Raw genomic sequence first — 21,606 nt, 5'->3', positions numbered from 1 at the left:
GTCTCAATGTTGTAGCTTGGAAATCCTAGGACTAGATCCATTTCTACAGTACCCCCTTTTATAGCCGTTTTCTAAGAATTTCACGTTTTCTTTCCTTTTTTTCGAAAAATTTACACGAACAAAATGCGAGTTTTTTTCCATTTTACATATGTGTACCAAGTTTCAGAGTGATCCGACTGTAAATAGCCGAGATAATTTTTAGGGTAGACGCTCCCCTTAACTTATGGCAAGAGCGCAAGACCACCTTTGGAGTCAAGGAGCCAGGAGCGACCAGTTTGACAAAAAATGACTGCACATTCAGCACATATTATGGGCTTATGGCAGTCTGGGGTCATTTTACTTTGAAGGTATTATGTAGATAATGGTAACTTTGCGTGAAATGGTTTTTAATGGAATAATTATTTTAAGCTATATATAATTGACGATTCAAAAAAAATATATTTGCCTTTTAAGCAGGCAGCGTGGCCCAGTATCATTTGGTCCACGGCCCAGTACCTGGCTGCGGACCATGGGTTAGGAACCACTGGTATAATGCATTTCTGACAATTAATTTGAAAATTGTTTAGTAGGTATTAATATTGAAAATATTAATTATTAATATTAATAATATTAAATTAATAGTTAACCATTACTGTAGCACATAAACCATATTTGGGGGTGGGGCTTATGGGCACAACCAATCACAGCTGGAAAGCTCAAAAGGGGCTAAAATCACAATCCCATAAACCAATTACAGCTGGAAAGGGATAGGATATGTATATAATGGACTGGAAGTGGAAAGTTCCTGGCCTTTCCAAGCTTTCAGGTCCTGCTTTTCAATATGCTATGTGTACTGGTTAATTTAATATCCCTCTAGAATTCCACAGTGCGAATTCCACAATAGGTGCACAGATAAAATCTCCTTCTTTACACCTTTTCAGTTTTTTGGGTTTCCCGAAAATTTGAATTTTCATTTTTTCCACTTTAAAGGTGTTACCACTCCTACAGTATTCAAGCTACTGCATTGAAAGACATATCATTTGGTTTTTAAAAACCATACCTAGTGACTCTAGAAGCATTTTTTTTAGCATTTGTGCATCATGCATGGTTTGCCCTTTATATGGGGAGAGTGGGGTGGGACAGGGAAAAATGTGGAAAAATGGAAAAACGTGCATAAGAAAAAAAATAAAACTCAATACTCAAGGCAGTGAGTGACAGAGAGCGCATTTTCTCGTTGACAAAAACTTGAGGTCACGGACAGACGGACGGACAGACAGACAGACAGGCATGGCGAGCACAATAGTGCATTTTTTCCATAAATGAGAAAATGTGCTAAAAATGGTGGAGAAAATAAAAAATCAATTCATGAGCCACTAGATAATTATGTTACTAATTGAATGGAATGTGTCTTGATATTGTAGCACATAGATTGCAAAAGTTATAACATTTTAACATTTTTAAAGTACCCCCTTTTTAAATATTTTCTATTAATTTCATATTTTCTTTTATTTTCCCTAAAACTTGAGAAAAATGAGAAAAATGTTTTTATTTTTATGTTTTACTTATGCGTGTGAAATTTCACAAAGATCGGTAGATAAATGTAGAAGCTTTTCTAGAACCAAGCCAGTCATCCCCTTAACACACTTCTACATGTTCAATCAATCTGAAATTTTGCACATTGGCATAAAGTTGGAGACAATGCATGACTCAATTGACAAAAAACAAAACAAAAAATAGGTGAAAAAATTGAAGAAAAAGTTACTTTTAATATAGAAGTAAAATAAGAAATTCATTGTACATATGTAACATTGGAAACACCGGCCTCAGAAGTGTGGTCTTTAAAAAGTACTTTCTAAGCACATATTATTAGTTTTCACACATCACCTTGCTTAGTCTAGTTGGTATTTGGTAAGAGGGCACTTACCAGAGGGCTCAGGCAGTAGACTACCAAAGAGCAGTAGAATCTTCCAATTTCTGGGTTAGTTACCTTGGCCTAGCCAAGCTGGAGTTGCTCAAAATCTCTGCTCATGGTTGGAGAGATATTCCTCAAAAGAAATGGATAACAGTAATCATAGTGTGATGATAGTGGTAGACTGGAAATTTTTCAGAATCTGTTCATTTGTCATTTCCTCACCTACTCAATATTTTAATCAATTTCTCATATATGATAAATTTTGCTAATGCTGGTTTCTAAGATACTTACTAGTCTACTTATATGTTATAGGACTCAAAAATGAACTTGAGTAGGGGGCACCAACATCTATTCTCCTTTGACACTATGGCAATAATGGCAGTAATATTTTGCCTTGGACAAAACCTGCTGTCTGCTGAGGCTGAGCTTCAGCATGGTAAATATCCTATGAAAAGGCCAAGTTTGGCTGTGTCTAATTGAGTCAATTTTAGCTTAGAAGTTGGAGGCTAAGTTGAGCCTGCTGAGGGGAGGCTAATTCTAATGTCTCTTCTATAAATATGATTATCTATGTACGAGTTATTCATGTATTTAGCCTCTCATATTTGACCCTGTCCTCAATAATAGCTCTAATACTGATAGCATTTTGCACCTTAAAACCAAGTTTTGGCAGCAAACAAGCAATGCTTAATTACCAGAATACAAACCATAGCATAAGTTAGCGATTTAAAGAATTTATTCAGGCTAGATTGGAATTTTCCATTTTACAAATGAAATCCTGTGGCTCCATAGTAAGTGACCAATTTTTAATGCATTTGAAATGCCAGAGAATTTGAATTGAAATTTGCCAGATTGTTCAGTTTTATCAACAATTGGTTAATATCAATGGTTGCAGGTTGAATGGTTAGTATATTCTATTCCAGCAACCAGGTATGCAAATTCTGGTAAAAATTGACAACTGTCAATGCCACAAAAGCTGCCACAGATATTCCACATTGCCACAAAACCGCTTCTACAGCTTTGCAGATACGCCACCTTGTTACTAAAATCTGTATAATGATGGGCAGAATACAGTTTGTTGAGTTTAATTGCCTTGTAAATCATGGGCCTATTTCTTCAATGCTGACACTTTTATTCTATAATAACCAAGAATATTTTTTGCTTTTGCTTGAAACTTATGCCTCAGTTTTTTTAACAAAATAAATTGTTTCTTTTGAAGGCCAGCAACATTGATGGCCTGACTGTAAAAATAGGACAAAGCCACCCATGAATCAGACAAAAAAGCCATTAAATCTAGCCAATTTTATTCATTCCTATGGCATTTTCACAGTTTCTTTGAAGAAAAATAGAAAAACTGTATTTTCGCATGCAATTTTTTAAAATTACATAAGAAGAAATTATTTTTACCTGGGATTTTTGGAAATTTCTGCCTAATATTCTTAATTGGAATTGGACTGATGGTAGTTGGCTGGTGGCCAAGTGGTTAAAAAATTGAAAATGGGCAGCAGGCTATCAAATTTGATATTGTGCTTTTTTTGACCACATTTGGGTAGCTAACCAAGCTTCCCTTATAAAATTTGCATCCAAAATGTTTTGATTACACTTGAATGTGTAAGAATAGTCAATTTAAAGTGCATAAAAAAATAAAAAGATAAAGGAGCTTGAAGTATTAACTTTAATTTAAAAAATTTCAGATTTTTCAGCTAATTTACATGAAACAATATTTGTTATATACCTGAAAAATGCTCATTCAAGTAAAAGCAGCTAGATCAATAGAGAAATGTTCCTTCATGCTTTGTAATTTACTGAGACAATCATCCCCTAAAAATGTGCAAGAATCCTTTTTGTCAGCCAAGTTGAAAAATTTCTATAGTCCACATAGACAACAAACCTGTGTGAGGCACTATTGTGCACATACTGTTGCTAGAAACTACAGTTCACCTCATGATGGAATTGCTTCAGAGAATAACAGTAATAGTTTAATTGCCTTTGAGCAATCCAACAATCAGTCAGTCAGCAAAGATAACATTGTTGAATCTGCACTGACTCCTACTGAGAAGCTTGCTGTGCTGGATAGAATTCTTCCCAATGTTCCTCAATCATTCAACATTGTCACTTATGTTAACAGGTAAGTCCAATGTTAAATGCACTCACAATTTTTTTTCAATAAATATAAGTAATATATGCAAAATCATAGGAAAATTATTGAACACTTCTGATTATAAATTTTATTATGGTTTTATTATAACCTCCTTTATTGTACTATATGTATACTGGTACCAATGATGTAGAGGAGCCCTAACTTACATTAAACAAAATTTGCATGTGTTACCAAACTATCATGACCATTTTAAAACATATAAATGCATTTATTTTCTGATTATCTAGAATTAATAGCAAAAACCACCAAAGTATCACTATATATAGCAGCAAAAAGAGTCCAATTGTGGTTTGAATGTTACCGGTACTTTCTCTAAAAAACAATAGCTGATAAAGGTTAACTATTAATAAAGATCACTTATTCTTTTTATTTAAGCTTTACTATTGAAGTATTTATGATAGAAACTTTACGCATTTATATTTTCAGATCAAAAACTCTGCAGGAGCTCATCAAGCTTGGTGTCAACATCAGCAAATATGATGAAGATACTGAGAAAGCCTCTTATGTTCTTCTTCTGGACTTTGAAAAGGACATCAAACCTCATCTATTGTGGGTTGGATGCAAGTTTGACTTTTTGCAGCATATTATTAGAAGCTTGCTGTGCTGGATAGAATTCTTCCCAATGTTCCTCAATCATTCAACATTGTCACTTATGTTAACAGGTAAGTCCAATGTTAAATGCACTCACAATTTTTTTTCAATAAATATAAGTAATATATGCAAAATCATAGGAAAATTATTGAACACTTCTGATTATAAATTTTATTATGGTTTTATTATAACCTCCTTTATTGTACTATATGTATACTGGTACCAATGATGTAGAGGAGCCCTAACTTACATTAAACAACAATTGCTTATGTTACCAAACTATCAAGACCATTTTAAAACATTTAAATGCATTTATTTTCTGATTATCTAGAATGCATGGCAAAAACCACCAAGGTATCACTATATTATATATAGCAGCAAAAATTGTCCAATTGTGGTTTGAATGTTACTTTAAATCAATAGCTGATAAAGGTTAACTATTAATAAAGTCACTTATTCTTTTTATTTAAGCTTTACTATTGAAGTATTTATGATAGAAACTTTACGCATTTATATTTTCAGATCAAAAACTCTGCAGGAGCTCATCAAGCTTGGTGTCAACATCAGCAAATATGATGAAGATACTGAGAAAGCCTCTTATGTTCTTCTTCTGGACTTTGAAAAGGACATCAAACCTCATCTATTGTGGGTTGGATGCAAGTTTGACTTTTTGCAGCATATTATTTTCATTATGAAAATAAGTAGGTAGCTATCATTTGATTAAAAGGACATCAAACCTCATCTGTTGTGGGTTGGATGCAAGTTTGACTTTTTGCAGCATATTTTTTTCATTTTGAAAATAAGTAAAAATAATTTGATTGGTTTACATTGAGATGGACCTAGAACCACATCTATTGTCAGTTGGTGGAAGCAAAGCCAGATGGAATTTTTGCAACAAGATATTTTAATTGAAAAATTGGGTGTTAATCTTGCATTAATTAAGCTTAGGTACATACTTTCCAGAAGACACCAAACCTTTCTATCTTCACTCTAAGGCAAAACCTGGTAGAATTTTTGCATCATGTAATTTTTATATTGAAATTGGCTTCAGTTATGTATTTAGTTTACTGTTGATGTTTGCTACATATATGTTGCTGAGCCAACAAAATTGTGTCGTGGCAACCTTTCACAGCACTATTTGAAACATCTTTTCACTGCAATGAACTGAACTTTATTTTCAGTTTTCTTCATCAAGTGGGTGTGCCAGTGGAGAAATGGGCTCGAATTCTCACCATTAATCCCTATCTTCTCAAAGAAGACCTGGACGTTCTTCACTCTAGAATCCAGTACTTAGTAGCCAAGAAGTTCACACCACAATCTATAGCAACTGTTGCAGCATTTCCAATTTGGTTATCCCATTCGTGAGTGTAAAGATGTCAGCAAAATATAGTTACATATCAAAAAGATCACCTGGAGTATAATTTATGTAAACTATGTAATTAAACTAATCTATAATATTTTGCATTTGATTTTAAAGCAACAGCATCTTGATCTAATAAAGCTTGTTCCGAGAAATTTAATGTCAATTAAATATCTGGAGGTATATATTGTTTGCCTGATTTGTTTAGTTAAACTTTCATTTACTTTATCTAATTGCTGATGTTTTCTTCTCCAAAAACTATCAAATTACTATCTGTTGTTATTAATTTTGAAAAAATATTTTCTAATGCTAATCATTCAGATGATTTTGTTCATCTGTATATTGTAATTGATTTATATAATAATAAACTCTAATATAAACTCTAATTTATTTTTCAGAATCGAGAGTATTGACAGCAAGTTGGGTTTCCTTCAAAAAGAATTTCATCTTTCTGGCGCTCAGGTTCGCGCAGTAGCAACGAGGCTGCCCAGAATTGTCTTCTATAATCAAATGAAAGTCAGGGTATGTAAGCCTAGCCAGAATTGTCTTCTATAATCAAATGAAAGTCAGGGACCCAGGGTACGTGAGCCTAGCCAGAATTGTTTTCTATAATCAAATTACCCAGGGTACGTGAGCCTAGCCAGAATTGTCTTCTATAATCAAATGAAAGTCAGGGTACTTAAGCCTAGCCAATTGATTGAATGTTGAATGAATGAAATTGAATGAAACTATTTTGGCAACAGGCCATGGGCCTATTTCTTCAGTGCCGACATTTCTATTCTATTCTATCACTAATATAGATATCATTTAATTTAAAGGATATCCACATTTTTTATCATTTTTAGCGCATTTTCTCATTTGTGGAAAAATGCACTATTGTGCTCGCCATGTCCGTCCGTCTGTCTGTCTGTCCGTGACTTCACGTTTTCGTCAACGAGAAAATGCCACTGCACTGTCACTCACTGCAGTGAGTACTGCGTTACTATATTTTTTCTTTATTTTCGTATATCTTGTATCCTGTTCCTTTAGTTAGGACTGCAAGGATTGGCATATAAAATAATAATGATAATGTCTTAGTAAACTTGATAATTTGTTGATTTATTTTTTGTACCCAAACATTTGGCATCTAATATAAATGTTTGAAAAATGTAAAATTTAGTATTGAAGATTATGTTGGTTAGTGTCATTAGAAAACTTCAAATAATAGTTCTCCTTTTGACTGTTGCTCTATATTCTTCATGAATTTTATGTGTTTACATTGTGAATCAGTCCAATAATCGATGTAATTTTAACTTCCTAAATACATTAGCTAAGACTTAATATAAACTTGATTGTTTGCTTATAATCTACAGCGAGTGAAGTACATCCTGAGTGATGAATTCGGCTTTTCAAGAGAACAGCGAGCGCAGCTTCTGGTTGAAAATCCCCGCATCTATCATTTATGTACGAAAATTCATCTTTCAACTTGCATGGCGTAACAATGTCAATTATTTTTATCATAGAGCCTCTTATCAAGCAACAGTTATATTCTCCTTGTCAGTAGGTACTCTTGTTTAATTAAAAAAAATAATTGTTCAAAGAGGGTTAACTATTTTATCCATGTAATTTGTGTTAGCAGAGCTTTCTGCATTTTTTTTTATCTGGCTGATGTGCCTTAAAGAGTAAAGACTTGAGTCGTGGACCCATGATTGAAAACTAACATAGACAATATATCACCTGGTTTAACAACTTTCTACGTAAAAGCTTTTCTCATTCTACTTGAATTGTTTAGTGATCTATCTTTCAGTTTGCATATTTTTTCTGTATATTGCTTGTGTTTATTTAATTTTTTCATTCCCTGTTGTTCATTACATTGAATTAAATGCTATTTGTTTGGAAAGTGTCACCCATCGGAGCTGCTTATTTATAAAATGTTTTTGCGTATTTTTTCAGGCGCTTATCAGACTACAGACAAACTGAGATTAATCACCAAGAAAATGCTGATCCCAGTGGATATGATCGTAAAGTGCAATAAAATTCTGACGTGCAGACTTCACATCCTTGATAACCGGCATTTCTTTCTCAAGTAAGCCTTTTTTGATGCATCTATGTTTTGATTTAATTTCCCTCAATAGTTTTGAAATTGAATTCCACATACCGATTCTTTCTTTTGCTACGCTGCTCTTATCTACTTACTTACCAGTCACTAATTAGTTGGTCTTAGTCGGAAATTCGAAGTGTCAGTAACTTTGATGATTAAAAAGTCTACCAACCTAACTTGTGATACTCCCCCTTTCGATCATTACACTTGATATGTTTTTGTCCGTGTAGCAGCCTTTGATTTACTAGCGCATACAACAGAAGTCACTTGGCTAGAAGAATGAGTATCAGTTGTGCTCTAGTCAAAAGGTAGATTGATGAACTTTAACCCAGTGGTTAAAGTTCAGAGTGCCAAGATTGGAACAGAGAGGCGCGGGTTTGATCCCAGCTCTGTGCGCCATTTTCAGGTCAGAATCGGCGAGGAGGCCGGGCGGTAAAGTAAAAGCAAAATTGAATCAGTGAGTTGCGCGTTCGAGACCGCAACAAGCTGTGGATATTCTGCAATGTTAAGAATCGGCGACAGGCCTACGGCCTAATAAACGCTGAAATCGCTATTTTATATAATTGTTAAAGTTCAGAGTACCAGGATTGGAACAGAGAGGCGCGGGTTCGATCCCAGCTCTGTGCGCCAGTTTCAGGTCAGAATCGGCGAGGAGGCCGGGCGGTTAAGTAAAAGCAAAATTGAATCAGTGAGTTGCGCGTTCGAGACCGCAACAAGCTGTGGATATTCTGCTATGTTGACAATCGGCGACAGGCCTACGGCCTCATAAACGCTGAATTCGCTATTATTATTATTACTTGAAACTGCAATTTATTGTGTCAGACTAGAGCCACGACATATTTCACATCCACACTTGCATTGCAGATCTCTGGATCGAGCTCAGTACAACCCAACTCTTCCACGCTACGTGAGCCCTGAGTTGCTTGCCACACTCCCCGATGCCGATTTTGTATCTTCACTAGCCAAGTCCACTATGGAAGCTTATCACATGTACCTTAAAACACTGTGAAAATAAAACACTGATGTATGTGGCTTTTCTTTACCTTACTACTGAGTTACAAGCGTTTTTACGTTCTTCAACCTCCACAAACATTTGTCTGATTTACCAATTTTCTGAAATCATCTTTCAAATCACTAATTTTATAATGTGGCCCATATGGGCTATAGGGTGGCCCAGTGGTTAAAGTTCGTTGTATCAAGAGAGACGCGGGTTCGATCCCAGCACTGTGCGACAGTTTCAGGTCAGAATCGGCAAGGAGGCCGGGCGGTGAAGCGCAGTAGAATTTGAATCAGTGAGTTGCGAGTTCGAGACCGCAACAAGCACCAGCGTGAAACACTGGCAGTCCTTGGTTTTGTGTAGCTTCCGCGTTTTGTCTTGTTGTAATAAAGCGATCCATCCTAAACTTCAGTATCCAAATTAAACTGACTCCGAAGGTTCTTCGTCCCAATTTTATTCTGCTTTCGTCAGTTGAATGCTCATGTGTTGAATCTTGAATTTCTAAGCAGGATCTACGCGACCTCAGTTCGCAACGCCTGTGTTCACGAGTTGAAACTCTTCTGCTTTGATCTGACTCAAAAAGATCTTGATATAATAATTAGTCAGTCGCCAAGGATACAAAATGGATTTACACTGATTATTTTCTTTATTTCACTCAAAACTTCAAGTTTCCCAAAAGTTGACCATCGAATTTATTATTTATTTTGTCGCTTGCGACGTTAAAATTTTGCCATCGTGAAATTCGATTTCGACTGGAAATAAGAGCAAGGTGCGGTAAACCACGGAACTTCTCGTGGGTCAACCTTATATAGTTCAACCATGCGGTAAACTATCTACGAAAACGCGCTACAATAAAAAATTTAGAACTCACAAATAAATAGTGGGCTACCAAATATCAAAAATAATTTCGACCGCACCAACTCCAAATACAACGAAATCAAATCTCACACGTGTATCGATTAACCTAACCTAACCTAGTAGGGGGAATACTGTTGAATCCAAATCCAATTAAAGGTCATCATCGATAAATTTTTTTAGCGGGAATAGTCACTCACGTTTTTGCGAGACAGCATGGGTAAAGTTAAATGCGATTTATGTTTACGAGTGAATTATAACATTTATGTGTTGTAAAGGAGAAAAAATTATTAATTATTTATGAATTTTAAATTTGAACCTTTCCCTAAAACGAATGTTTCCTGTAATAAGTTGCCAAGCCGATCACTATTTTAATATTGAGTGAAAGTATTCGCATGGTTGAATTCAATCGAGCATTCGAGGCACTGTGATGAAATAAAATTCTTTAGTTTCCGTGTAAAAAGTTTTCTTTGTTGCTGATTGCAGTTTCCCGTTAAGTTTCGCCATTCTTCTAATTCATTCATGTGTTCGTCAGTTGAGGCGGTGTTTCGTGTCAATGCTTTAGTTAGCTTGTGGCATGCATTTTGGAAGTCAGTGTGTACAGGCTTGGACCGTGTCTAAGGTAAGTAAAGAACAATTAGTAAAAACATCTCAAGTTATAGCCAATGAGCAGTCGCATACTCCCACTCAGAGTCAGAGCTCGTCCTCGACCAATGATAACTTTCCCAAGTCGAGCTCCCTTTCACTGCACCTTGGCACTTTTACTGTCGACTGCTCGGGATAACGTTCATTCAATCGGAATTCGGAAGTGTGTTCTCAACTAACACAATTTTTTCATTATTTATGATTGCGAGTTGTTGGTAACTACTTATTTATCTGGTTATTGTTAGTTATCTGCCTACAAAATGGTTATAAATCTAAGTTTAACTTTCTATGATTCGTTCGAACTTCGAGATGAAGAAACTCAAGCCTTCGTGGTTTGTGATGTGTTTACGGTCTACTTCCAATAATCATTAACTTGACGTGCATCCTATATCTACTATAACATAATGGCCGATATTGAGTTGAAGACAGATACTGAAATTGATAATGATAATCAATCAGATCACTGTGATATGCCTTATTATGGCAACGTTCCAACACCGAGTGGAAGCAATCATGAGAGTGAAGAAGATGGCTTCGATTACGCGGGAGAGTTGCCTCTTGAAGTCATAACGACTGTCACCAAGGATGTGTCTACTCCCGTCCTCAAAGTGAAGAGCAACGGCGTTTTAACTCATAGGAACATTTTCACCGATTCTGAACGTGCCATATTGAAAGATATTGTGTTAAATTACCATGAAATTGTTGATACAAGAAGTAGATCACGTGACACATTTCTGGAAAAGCAAAATGCTTGGGAGAAGATAGTGCTTGAATATAATGAAAAGCCCAATATGCAGCCAAGAACAGTTAAAGAGCTTCGTAAATGCTGGGATAACATGAAGTATCGAGCTAGACAAGCTGAAAAAGAATTGCAACAAAAATCCGTGGAGGAAGGCTACTATCAAATGTTAACCGGCAGTGCACATGGGGATTTAAACACCATAAATGATTCTGAAGTTATCAATTCTCTTGATGTCGGATCAGGCGTTTCAGTTGGTGTCGTGAATCCTTCTGTCAGCCTATGCAGCTCAGGTGAGCATGTCTTGCTTAATAATTTGTGTATTGCTCTAGATTTATTGTCCCATGTATATGAACCTTTTAATATCAGTTTTTAAACCTTATTAATATTCAGGTTTCCATTGTATTTCTCATTAATTTATTGAAATTAAAGGCCATCTCAATAAATTACTTGTTACAGCTTTAATTATTATTTGTCTCATTATGTGTTGAAATACTAGTTTAGAGCTAAAGAATTTTACTACAAATGTTTCATTTTTCAGATGGAGTTCTGACATCTTCTGGAGAAGAATCTGACCCTTCACAGCCAGTTTCCAAGAAGGCTCGCAGTGACGCCCCCAAGCTATCAAGTCTTCTTCTAGGCAATAATATTTCTGCTAAAGTCAATGGAGTCAAAGAAAATACCGCTGAATTAAGCTATAGAGGTGATAATGAACCTTGTATTGCGGTAGAGTCTGATTATGACATATCATCATCCACAAGTGCTGCTAAAAGCAGAGATGTAAACTTGAATGGTTTCAACACTCATGCCATTCTAGCAGCTGACATACTACCTAAAATTATACCTCCAGGAGTTTCTGTTACTAGGATCCCATCATCTAAAGGGTTGCCTACTACATTTAATTTAGGTTCTGGCATGACCATCACTTCTCAAACATCTAACGCATCACCAGTTCTAAAAGCAATGCCTTCATTAAAAAAAATTAATAACAAGATTGGAACTTCAAGAAAGTTTAGGAGTAAAAACCTGAATTTGCCTCCTAGACTGGACCAAGAAGAAATATCTTTTTCATCATATGATGCTAATGATGATATCCAATGTAAAGAGCTCCATGCTAGGCTGTTATCTAAAAGAATTGAGTATGAGCAAGCTGAGCATATAATGAGAATGAAAATGCTAGAGAAGCAAATGAATGTTTATTCTCAGCAGGCTAATTATTGGAGCTTGAAACTAAGACTTTTGAAAGCTAATAAAGACACACAAGATCATATGTATGTTAATGGAGAATCATATATTTAGTATCTTTCACAAATATTTTTGTACTTATTCTAATATTTTTATACATATATGGTCTGAGGCTTTATTCATCATGTTTATACCATTATCAATGCTGTTAACGTAAATGTCATAAATATTTTGTGCTTTTGGCTTTTGTTCAAATTTATTGATAGAGGTAAAGTGAAATTACAGGGCTTCCGTTCTGTGTACTGAAGTGAAGGTTACTTATACAATTTAGAAAAAAGCGTAGTCATGTATAGTTTGAGTATAATATATTTATGAGTATTTCTAGCTGACATGGTTTAGGTAGTAAATTCCGTGTTGAAATAAATCTGAATGGTTGTGCATTTGATGGTAGTGGTTGCCTAGTGATGAATTTTGTGGTACCTATCAAACCTGAACTACCTATGGTGAAAAATTGTCCTCAATAACAGGTAAAGCGAAGTTTGGTAAAGGTATTTAAATTTTTTTTATACTTTTTTTCTTGTTCAGTTTTAGAGTCTTTGTTCTTGTTATCCATTTGTTTTGTGAGTTTTCAATTCTTGAAATTTTCTGATTTTATGTCCCAATTGTATTAATATACAAGTTGAGTATATACCTATACTATTTATTTTGCACTAGTGTGTTAGGAAAGATTTTTCAATTTTTGTGTGTGGTATTAAAGACAAGCAAGTACCTAGTTCCTGTATATATTTATTATTTTTATGCTAATTTTTATCTACAGCGCTAATTATCTGAATTTACTATGTAATATCGTTCAAAATTTCATTGTTTAACTTAAGTGAGAAAGAATATGAATTTTTTTGAAACTCAACTGTAAAATTTCTTTGAAATTCATTGACCGTTTCTATTTGGGGTGTGCCAACTCTGAAAGCGCTGCGACTCATACATGTGCTACTGACACTAGTGAATCCTGTAAATTCTGCTACGATGAAAAATTAACTAGTTTGTTTGCCTTGTTGTACAAGAACACATCTGATCAACACTAACACTTTCACAACACTTTTTATCAGTTAACCAAAGAACTCTTGTATTGTTAAATTAGATTTTTTTATTATCTTGTCAAACGTTTTCAAGAGAATGTCTTTACATTTTTTTTCTATTTTGTCATAATTTTTCTATTAGTTTATGCGTTTCCATTGTTTTTATTTTATGGCTTGTTTGAAAGAATTAGCTTGTGCTAAAATAACAGTTAAGCTCTTTTTCTGTGTTTACATCTTGCCTATTGCCGCCAACGCATAGTCTGTTCAATCAAACTTGATTGAAGGCCCCTCGTTGAATTTTGAATTTATTCAACTGTACGCAAACCTGTAATTCATCAGTAAACTTATACTTATTTCTTTTAAATTGGTTGTCGAAGTCAGTACATAAAATATGTAACAATGTAATTGTGGTGAGGACTTGAAATATTCCTGTAAATGCAGCAGAGGTAATGTATCTCTTATTTATTGATAGGTTTTGTGCCGCAATAGAAACCTTTAAAACGTGCCAAAGTGCTGACTGATGGTCAGATCTATTGTTCGATTGGTATGATGCCGTAGATTATTTATTAGTATATACTTATGTACGTTGCCATAGGATACAGAGATTTTGTATCAATTTGCCAATACGGCATAGGGCTGAAAAACTTTCTGCCGTCAAATTATTTAGAATATATTTCTGTGTTTCTAGGTCTTATCAGTTGAGACACGATATATTGGAAGATTTCCAAATGAAAGCTAAAATTTTACAGAAAAATGCAATTCTCTTGAGGTACTTCGCCTTTTCCCACTACTGGACCGCAGCCTTTGTTTCTTTCTTTTGTAATTAAAGCTCAATCGTCGAAGGTTCTTATATTCTACAAATTTTTTTTTGCCCTTCAATGAAGTCAATAGCTTCTATATTTATGGTATATATATATATATCTATGTTTTCTAACATAGTTTTCTCCGTAATTTAGCGTGGCCGGCAAGCGTAGCAGCTGCCGATTTTTTAAGACTAACAAGACAAATATTTTTTGCAATCGCGGTTGTGATGTGTTCTAGCTTGCAATTGTTGATAGTTTGCATTTGAATTTAATTTTGTTTTATTTAATTAAAAAATATACCGTCGTCTCCCTGTGACGGTCGAATGTCCCAATAACTGATTTTGGAGACCACAAGAATTAAATGAAATATTGTGCCTAATTCCATTCGGTTTACAGTGTTACTAAGTTCTGGCTTAGCTGCGTTTGTATATTTCCTTCACTTAGTTTTGTATTACACATTTTTAATGAAGAAATTCATTACGTCGAGTTTATTGTTTATTTTATTATCTTGATCGGGGATGTTCGCTGTTGTGAAAGTTTCTGTTCAAAAACTTGTATGCTGTGTCATGAAGGTGTTATGAATTTTTGTTCAATTTTTTTCATATCATAATATGAGATTTTACAGTATATACCTGCAACTATATTTCCGACACTTACGCAGCATAAACCAACATGTACAGTTCCATACAGTGATAATAAAATCATTATCAGATGACAGGATTGAAGTCTCACGTGGTTGTGAAGCTCTGATGTTACGAGATGTAATTTAACGTTCGAGATTCTGTCATGTGGCACCACGCGGAAATTATGTTCACTACCGTAAGTGTCCCAAAGAGAAGGATGGTTTTCTTTTTATTTGTTAAAATTCTAAGTAATATATCTTTTTCACTTTTTTTGAACTCAGCTCCCAAAGTCGTGGCATTTTCTCGGCTGTTCATCATGCCTAATTTGAATCTAATGAATTGTGTTCGATTTACTTCATTTGCACTTAATGAGCTGATCAATTTAAGAACCATGTCCTCGGGCAAATCTTCTAAACCCATTAATTTCCCCATTACAGTTTGTATTTCGGATATTAAATCGGTTGTTATTTGTATCACTAAAAGGCTTGTCCGGTTTGCCCGCATTTGTGTTGTCTTCGTAGGAGCGACGTTCCCTCAAGTTCCATGGGACGTTGAGCCTTTTGTTATAGATGGTCTGTCCCTCTAAGTGCCTCATCGTCCATGTTCTAACTTACAAAAATATATAATTGAGACACATGAACTTTTTTTTTCTCCACTCTGACCGCTAAAATAATTTAATTTTTACAGATGATTTGATTTCCTCAAGCAGATTGTTGCCGAAATTCTGCTTGTATGTGCGGAGGGGTGCGCATTATACTCATCGTATTTTCATGTCGCACACATTTAGCGCTAGTAATTAAATTGCTAGCTTTTTGAAATTGATATAGTATTCAATTTGGTCTTTAACGCCACCCATACGATCAGAGTTTGTGAAATACAGAAGTTGCTGCCCCGTTAAATATTCTCTCCCTTGAAAAAGGTTGTTTCCGTTTGCATTGTAATCAATAGGACAGTCGGTAATATTGAACAAATAATAATAAATTGTTGTCAATTTTTCATTTGCCATTTTGGCCTTTCACTGATTACAAAGTCCCGGGCTTCCTTGCTGATATCGACCAGAATTTTCACAGCTAATTGTGGGTATGTAACCCTCAACTCGCTCCTCCTATCTTGATAATCTTTAAGCATTCTGCCTTTATCTAATAAAAGTGACTAAAATAACTATCATCTTGCACCTAGATTGGTAAAATTGGCAAGTTTGTTTAGCCTGAACGGCGAGGAGCTCAAAAGTCTGTCCCTAAACATGTTATAGAATAGAATAGAAATGTCGGCACTGAAGAAATGGGCCCATGCTCGTTCTGATCAAATAAATTGTTCAGAATGACGCTTCACCTTCTCCTCAGATCCTATCACATCGAAAAAATCTAGATAATTACGGCAAAAAAGAATGAACTAATTCTTTGAATTTTATTCTCATTCTTAATGAATGAATTTGTATAATTTATTTAAACGTTGTCAAGATTTCACACGCCGTTCATCTAGAATGGGATTCTATTATTGTATGCACGTGTTTGTATTAAATAATAATATTGTATTATATTATTTATTATTGTATGCACCTGTTGAATATCTGTGTGTTCCTTGAATTGGTTAATAACATTTCTGTATTAATCTCTAGATCAACTTGGTGCAGGCGTGCGCATAGAAGACAGTGATCAGAGCAAGCATGTCCGGCAACTACTACTTCGCCATCGTGGGGCACTTGGATAATCCGCTCTTCGAGATGGAGTTTTCTCCCTCCAACAAGGAGCCCAAGGCGAGTCTTCTGCGATGCTTAATTTATACAACACTTCTCTTTAACTGCACTTTTTGTTGTTTTTACAACACTTCTCTTTAACTTCACTTCTTGTTGTTTTTTTTAGAACACTTCTTTCTAACTTCACTTCTTGTTGTTTGTTTTTACAACACTTCTCTTAACTTCACTTCTTGTTGTTTTTACAACAGTTCTCTTTAACTTCGCTTCTTGTGGTTTTTAAAACACTTTTCTTAACTTCGCTTCTTGTGGTTTTTAAAACACTTTTCTTAACTTCACTTCTTGTTGTTTGTTTTTAGAACACTTCTCTCTAACTTCACTTCTTGTTGTTTGTTTTTACAACACTTCTCTTAACTTCACTTCTTGTGGTTTTTACAACACTTCTCTTTAACTTCACTTCTTGTTGTTTGTTTTTACAACACTTCTCTTTATTTGTTGTTTTTACAACACTTCTCTTTAACTTCACTTCTTGTTGTTTTTACAACACTTCTCTTTAACTTCACTTCTTGTTGTTTGTTTTTACAACACTTCTCTTTAACTTCACTTCTTGTGGTTTGTTTTTACAACACTTCTCTTTAACTTCACTTCTTGTGGTTTTTAGAACACTTCTCTTTAACTTCACTTCTTGTTGTTTGTTTTTAGAACACTTCTCTCTAACTTCACTTCTTCTTGTTTGTTTTTACAACACTTCTCTCTAACTTCACTTCTTGTTGTTTTTAAAACACTTCTCTTTAACTTCACTTCTTGTTGTTTTTACAACACTTCTCTTTAACTTCACTTCTTGTTGTTTGTTTTTACAACACTTCTCTTCAACTTCACTTCTTGTTGTTTGTTGTTTTTACAACACTTCTCTTTAACTTCACTTCTTGTTGTTTTTACAACACTTCTCTTTAACTTCACTTCTTGTTGTTTGACTGCCTGCTACAAATCTTATACGTTATCTATATTTAACACACTTCTTCCTGTCCAATCTATCTGAAATTTTGCACGCTTGCATAAAGTCGGAGACAATGCATGAATCAACTGACAGAATAAATAATTTAAAAAAAATCATGTATAAAACCCTTTGAAAATAATTTAGTTAATATTTACAAATAAAATAAGAAATTCATTGTACATGTGTAACATTGGATACACTGGCTCCTTTAGATGTGTTGTCTTTAAAAAGTAATTTTTAAACGCATATTATTCAACTTCTTAATTGGCTCCTCGTGATTACCATCATAATCTTGAGAAGGGTTTCGAGCGTAGCAATCCCAGGCCACGCTTTAGCGTTGACTGAGTATTATGATGATATTATTGACTAAAATGACTTTGTAATACGCAGATTTTGGTATTCTTCACTTTCATTGTTGTGTAAAAAAAAAAAAGAATCTTTAGTACTTATGCTTATATAGGTACCTATTCTTATTTTATTTTTCAACACGTTCTTTAAAAAATCCTCTTCGAAAAAACTGTCCTCATCGTAAAATAAAAAGTCTTTCATCCACAATTTTTCTGTTCGTGCCTTTAGCTAACTCGAGTTTTCCTGCCCCATTAAACAAATCGTTATTTCATTTGATGTTTATGCTCCACACCGTTATTTAAAATGACAGGAACGTTGTTAAATGTTATTTAACAACCTTCTATGTTAAATGCTATTTAACTTGTTATTTAACAAATTGTTATATAACAAACAAATTTAACAACCTTTTATGTTAAATGTTATTAACAACAACCTATGTTAAATCTTATTTCACGCACCAGAAAGAAGAGCACCGCCACCTGAACCAGTTCATCGCACACGCCGCGCTAGACTTGGTGGACGAAAGCATGTGGACCAGCAACAACATGTACCTCAAGATAGTCGACAAGTTCAATGAATGGTTAGTTGTATGAGTGTGATGTATGACTGTGATGTATGTTCAACATGTACCTCAAGATAGTCGACAAGTTCAATGAATGGTTAGTTGTATGACTGTGATGCATGTTTAACATGTACCTCAAGATAGTCGACAAGTTCAATGAATGGTCAGTTGTATGAGTGTGATGTATGTTTAACATGTACCTCAAGATAGTCGACAAGTTCAATGAATGGTCAGTTGTATGACTGTGATGTATGTTTAACATGTACCTCAAGATAGTCGACAAGTTCAATGAATGGTCAGTTGTATGACTGTGATGCATGTTTAACATGTACCTCAAGATAGTCGACAAGTTCAATGAATGGTCAGTTGTATGAGTGTGATGTATGTTTAACATGTACCTCAAGATAGTCGACAAGTTCAATGAATGGTCAGTTGTATGACTGTGATGTATGTTTAACATGTATCTGAAGATAGTCGACAAGTTCAATGAATGGTCAGTTGTATGAGTGTGATGTATGTTTAACATGTACCTCAAGATAGTCGACAAGTTCAATGAATGGTTAGTTTTATTAGTGCCTAATATTGACTGTGATGTAGGTATGTTTAACATGTACCTAAAATTTGTTGACAGATTCAATGTATGCTAAGTTTTATTAGTGCCTAATATTGACTGTGATGTAGGTATGTTTAACATGTACCTAAAATTTGTTGACAGATTCAATGTATGCTAAGTGTCTGAGAGTAATTCATTTACTCATACAATGTATGAGTTGTACAAGTCTAATTCGTACTCAAGATATTCACTANTTATTAGTGCCTAATATTGACTGTGATGTAGGTATGTTTAACATGTACCTAAAATTTGTTGACAGATTCAATGTATGCTAAGTGTCTGAGAGTAATTCATTTACTCATACAATGTATGAGTTGTACAAGTCTAATTCGTACTCAAGATATTCACTATAATTGCATGATGTATCGTATGCATGCATACAAATGCACGACTTAATGTCTGGAATGAGCTGTGTTTTTCTTATATACAGCCAAAAAAATTAATCCTTTATTTTCCAGAACAAAACATCCAATATTTTCGAGAGAAGGCCAAAGCGTTGTTTACCTTAAATATAACGATATTATAACATCAATATTATAACAATAATATATACAATAAAACAATATTATAACAATATAACACTATTATTGTAATTAAAGTTAAACTAACTAATATTATTTCATTGTGTAGGGTAAACTAACTAATAATATTTAATAACTAATATTATTTTAGGTACGTCTCAGCGTTCGTCACGGCTGGTCGTATCCGCATGGTCTGCCTTCATGACGTTAAGAACGAAGACGGCATCCAGAAATTCTTCGTAGAGATGTACGAAACTTACATCAAAGTGAGTACAACTTTGTCTTGCCCAGCATTGTGTTTTTATACAAAATTTTAATTAATTGGTCTTCCTGTATAATTATTTATTGTGTTCGCGTTTGAGTTCCGATTAGGATTCATCGCAGAAGTATTATATATCAGTGTGCACTAGTTTACTTAAGGTATGTTGTTGTATAATTATTGATTGTGTTCACGTTTGAGTTGAGTTCCAATTATGATTCATTGCAGAAGTATTAGTGCGTTATTTAGCTACTTCAATTTCATAACATTAAAAAATTTACGACATGAATTTCAAATGGAATTATGAGCAATGGAATAAATTCAAACGGGCGAGACGTGAACTTCATAACTGTTATTAAATTATAAATTATTATTTATAATTTATTTATAAGTTATTAAGATAATTTATTTGTTATTTATCTCCAGCACTCTATGAACCCGTTCTACGAGCCCAACACTCCTATCAACTCGCCCGCGTTTGAGAAGAAAGCTTCAATTTACGGACGGAAATACCTCACGGGTTGACATCTTCATTGTTATTACATGAACATACAAACCTCTAACTCGTTATTATTTGACTCTTTGTTATTATTATTTATTATTAGAGTTATTCACATTCCCTAAGCTAATGTAGAACATCACTGTCAGATCTGTTTTTGATGGCACGGCATTTTTTGGATCGCCGTAGGTTTTTATATTAAAATATTTTGGAAGACTGAATTTTGACAACCATTCATTGCGTCAGAAATACAAAACCAGATTTCAGTCACTTTTCAGCGTTTTCTTCAGCCCTTTGAACTTCATAACTAGGTAGGCTTACCAGGATTTAAATTTTAACTTTTTTTCGTTCATGATCTTGTTCATCTTTCGTAATCTTGAGAAGTTTTACCTACTAGAAATTAGATAATAGCGCTAGCTAAACTGAAGAGATTTTCAAATTGTTTAATTTTTTTCTTCGTTCATGATATATTCTTGAGAAGCTATTTGGTGATATTCCAGATAACTTAATAAGTTCTCTCATTTATAAAGCCAATTTAGTAAAAGTAATAAAGGGTCATAATTTATTATAAACTCACCGTATTTTACGCTCTGAAGCCGTTAAAGCTGCTTGGGATATAAAAAAATACATTCTTCGTTTACAATATATATATATATAAATAGTTATTAACCATTCTCTAAACTATATTGTGCGTTTTTATAATTTTCTGTCTTAACAAGGACTAAGAACTATATTTTAATAAAGGATTAAACTTGTTTAAAGGTTTACACTCAATAAGTCGTATATCTGACCGATTTTATCGGTGATTTCTATCGACCCGATATTCGAGGATTCCGCTCCACGCATCATACTTTGCTTCTATCAGTTCATAATTTGTTTAACTTTCAATTTCATAACATTAAAAAATTTACGACATGAATTTCAAATGGAATTATGAGCAATGGAATAAATTCAAACGGGCGAGACGTGAACTTCATAATTGTTATTAAATTATAAATTATTTGACTAGAGTTTGTGCGATGGAATTTCTTGAGGTTCGCTATGACTTAGAAACAAACAATAGATTCATGATTCAAGTATAGATGATGAATGAACTAGAGTTCGTGGTTAT

At 34.2% G+C, this 21,606-nt stretch overlaps 3 protein-coding genes across 3 annotated transcripts; all 3 read left to right on the top strand.

Annotated features, from left to right (window-relative positions):
* Positions 1-2,266: 2,266 nt before the first annotated feature.
* On the top strand, positions 2,267-9,107 carry LOC108668006 (transcription termination factor 3, mitochondrial). The gene is made up of 10 exons (XM_018155129.2): positions 2,267-2,327; positions 3,851-4,016; positions 4,476-4,602; positions 4,644-4,711; positions 5,163-5,285; positions 5,822-6,001; positions 6,399-6,522; positions 7,353-7,443; positions 7,933-8,065; positions 8,945-9,107. Exons 1-10 carry the CDS (start codon positions 2,267-2,269, stop codon positions 9,087-9,089), a joined length of 1,218 nt encoding a protein of 405 aa, XP_018010618.1. The 3' UTR covers positions 9,090-9,107.
* Positions 9,108-10,434: 1,327 nt separating this feature from the next.
* Positions 10,435-20,768, top strand: LOC108668010 (trafficking protein particle complex subunit 2). The gene is made up of 5 exons (XM_018155132.2): positions 10,435-10,554; positions 16,622-16,759; positions 18,503-18,621; positions 19,889-20,003; positions 20,423-20,768. Exons 2-5 carry the CDS (start codon positions 16,670-16,672, stop codon positions 20,519-20,521), a joined length of 423 nt encoding a protein of 140 aa, XP_018010621.1. The 5' UTR covers positions 10,435-10,554; positions 16,622-16,669; the 3' UTR covers positions 20,522-20,768.
* LOC108668009 lies at positions 10,602-13,721 on the top strand. Its single transcript, XM_018155131.2, has 2 exons — positions 10,602-11,609; positions 11,858-13,721. Exons 1-2 carry the CDS (start codon positions 10,982-10,984, stop codon positions 12,613-12,615), a joined length of 1,386 nt encoding a protein of 461 aa, XP_018010620.1. The 5' UTR covers positions 10,602-10,981; the 3' UTR covers positions 12,616-13,721.
* Positions 20,769-21,606: the final 838 nt, after the last annotated feature.

This window comes from Hyalella azteca, unplaced genomic scaffold (assembly GCF_000764305.2).
Source record: "Hyalella azteca isolate HAZT.00-mixed unplaced genomic scaffold, Hazt_2.0.2 contig8694, whole genome shotgun sequence".
Classification (NCBI taxonomy): domain Eukaryota; kingdom Metazoa; phylum Arthropoda; class Malacostraca; order Amphipoda; family Hyalellidae; genus Hyalella; species Hyalella azteca.
This window is presented reverse-complemented; position numbering and strand designations above follow the sequence as displayed.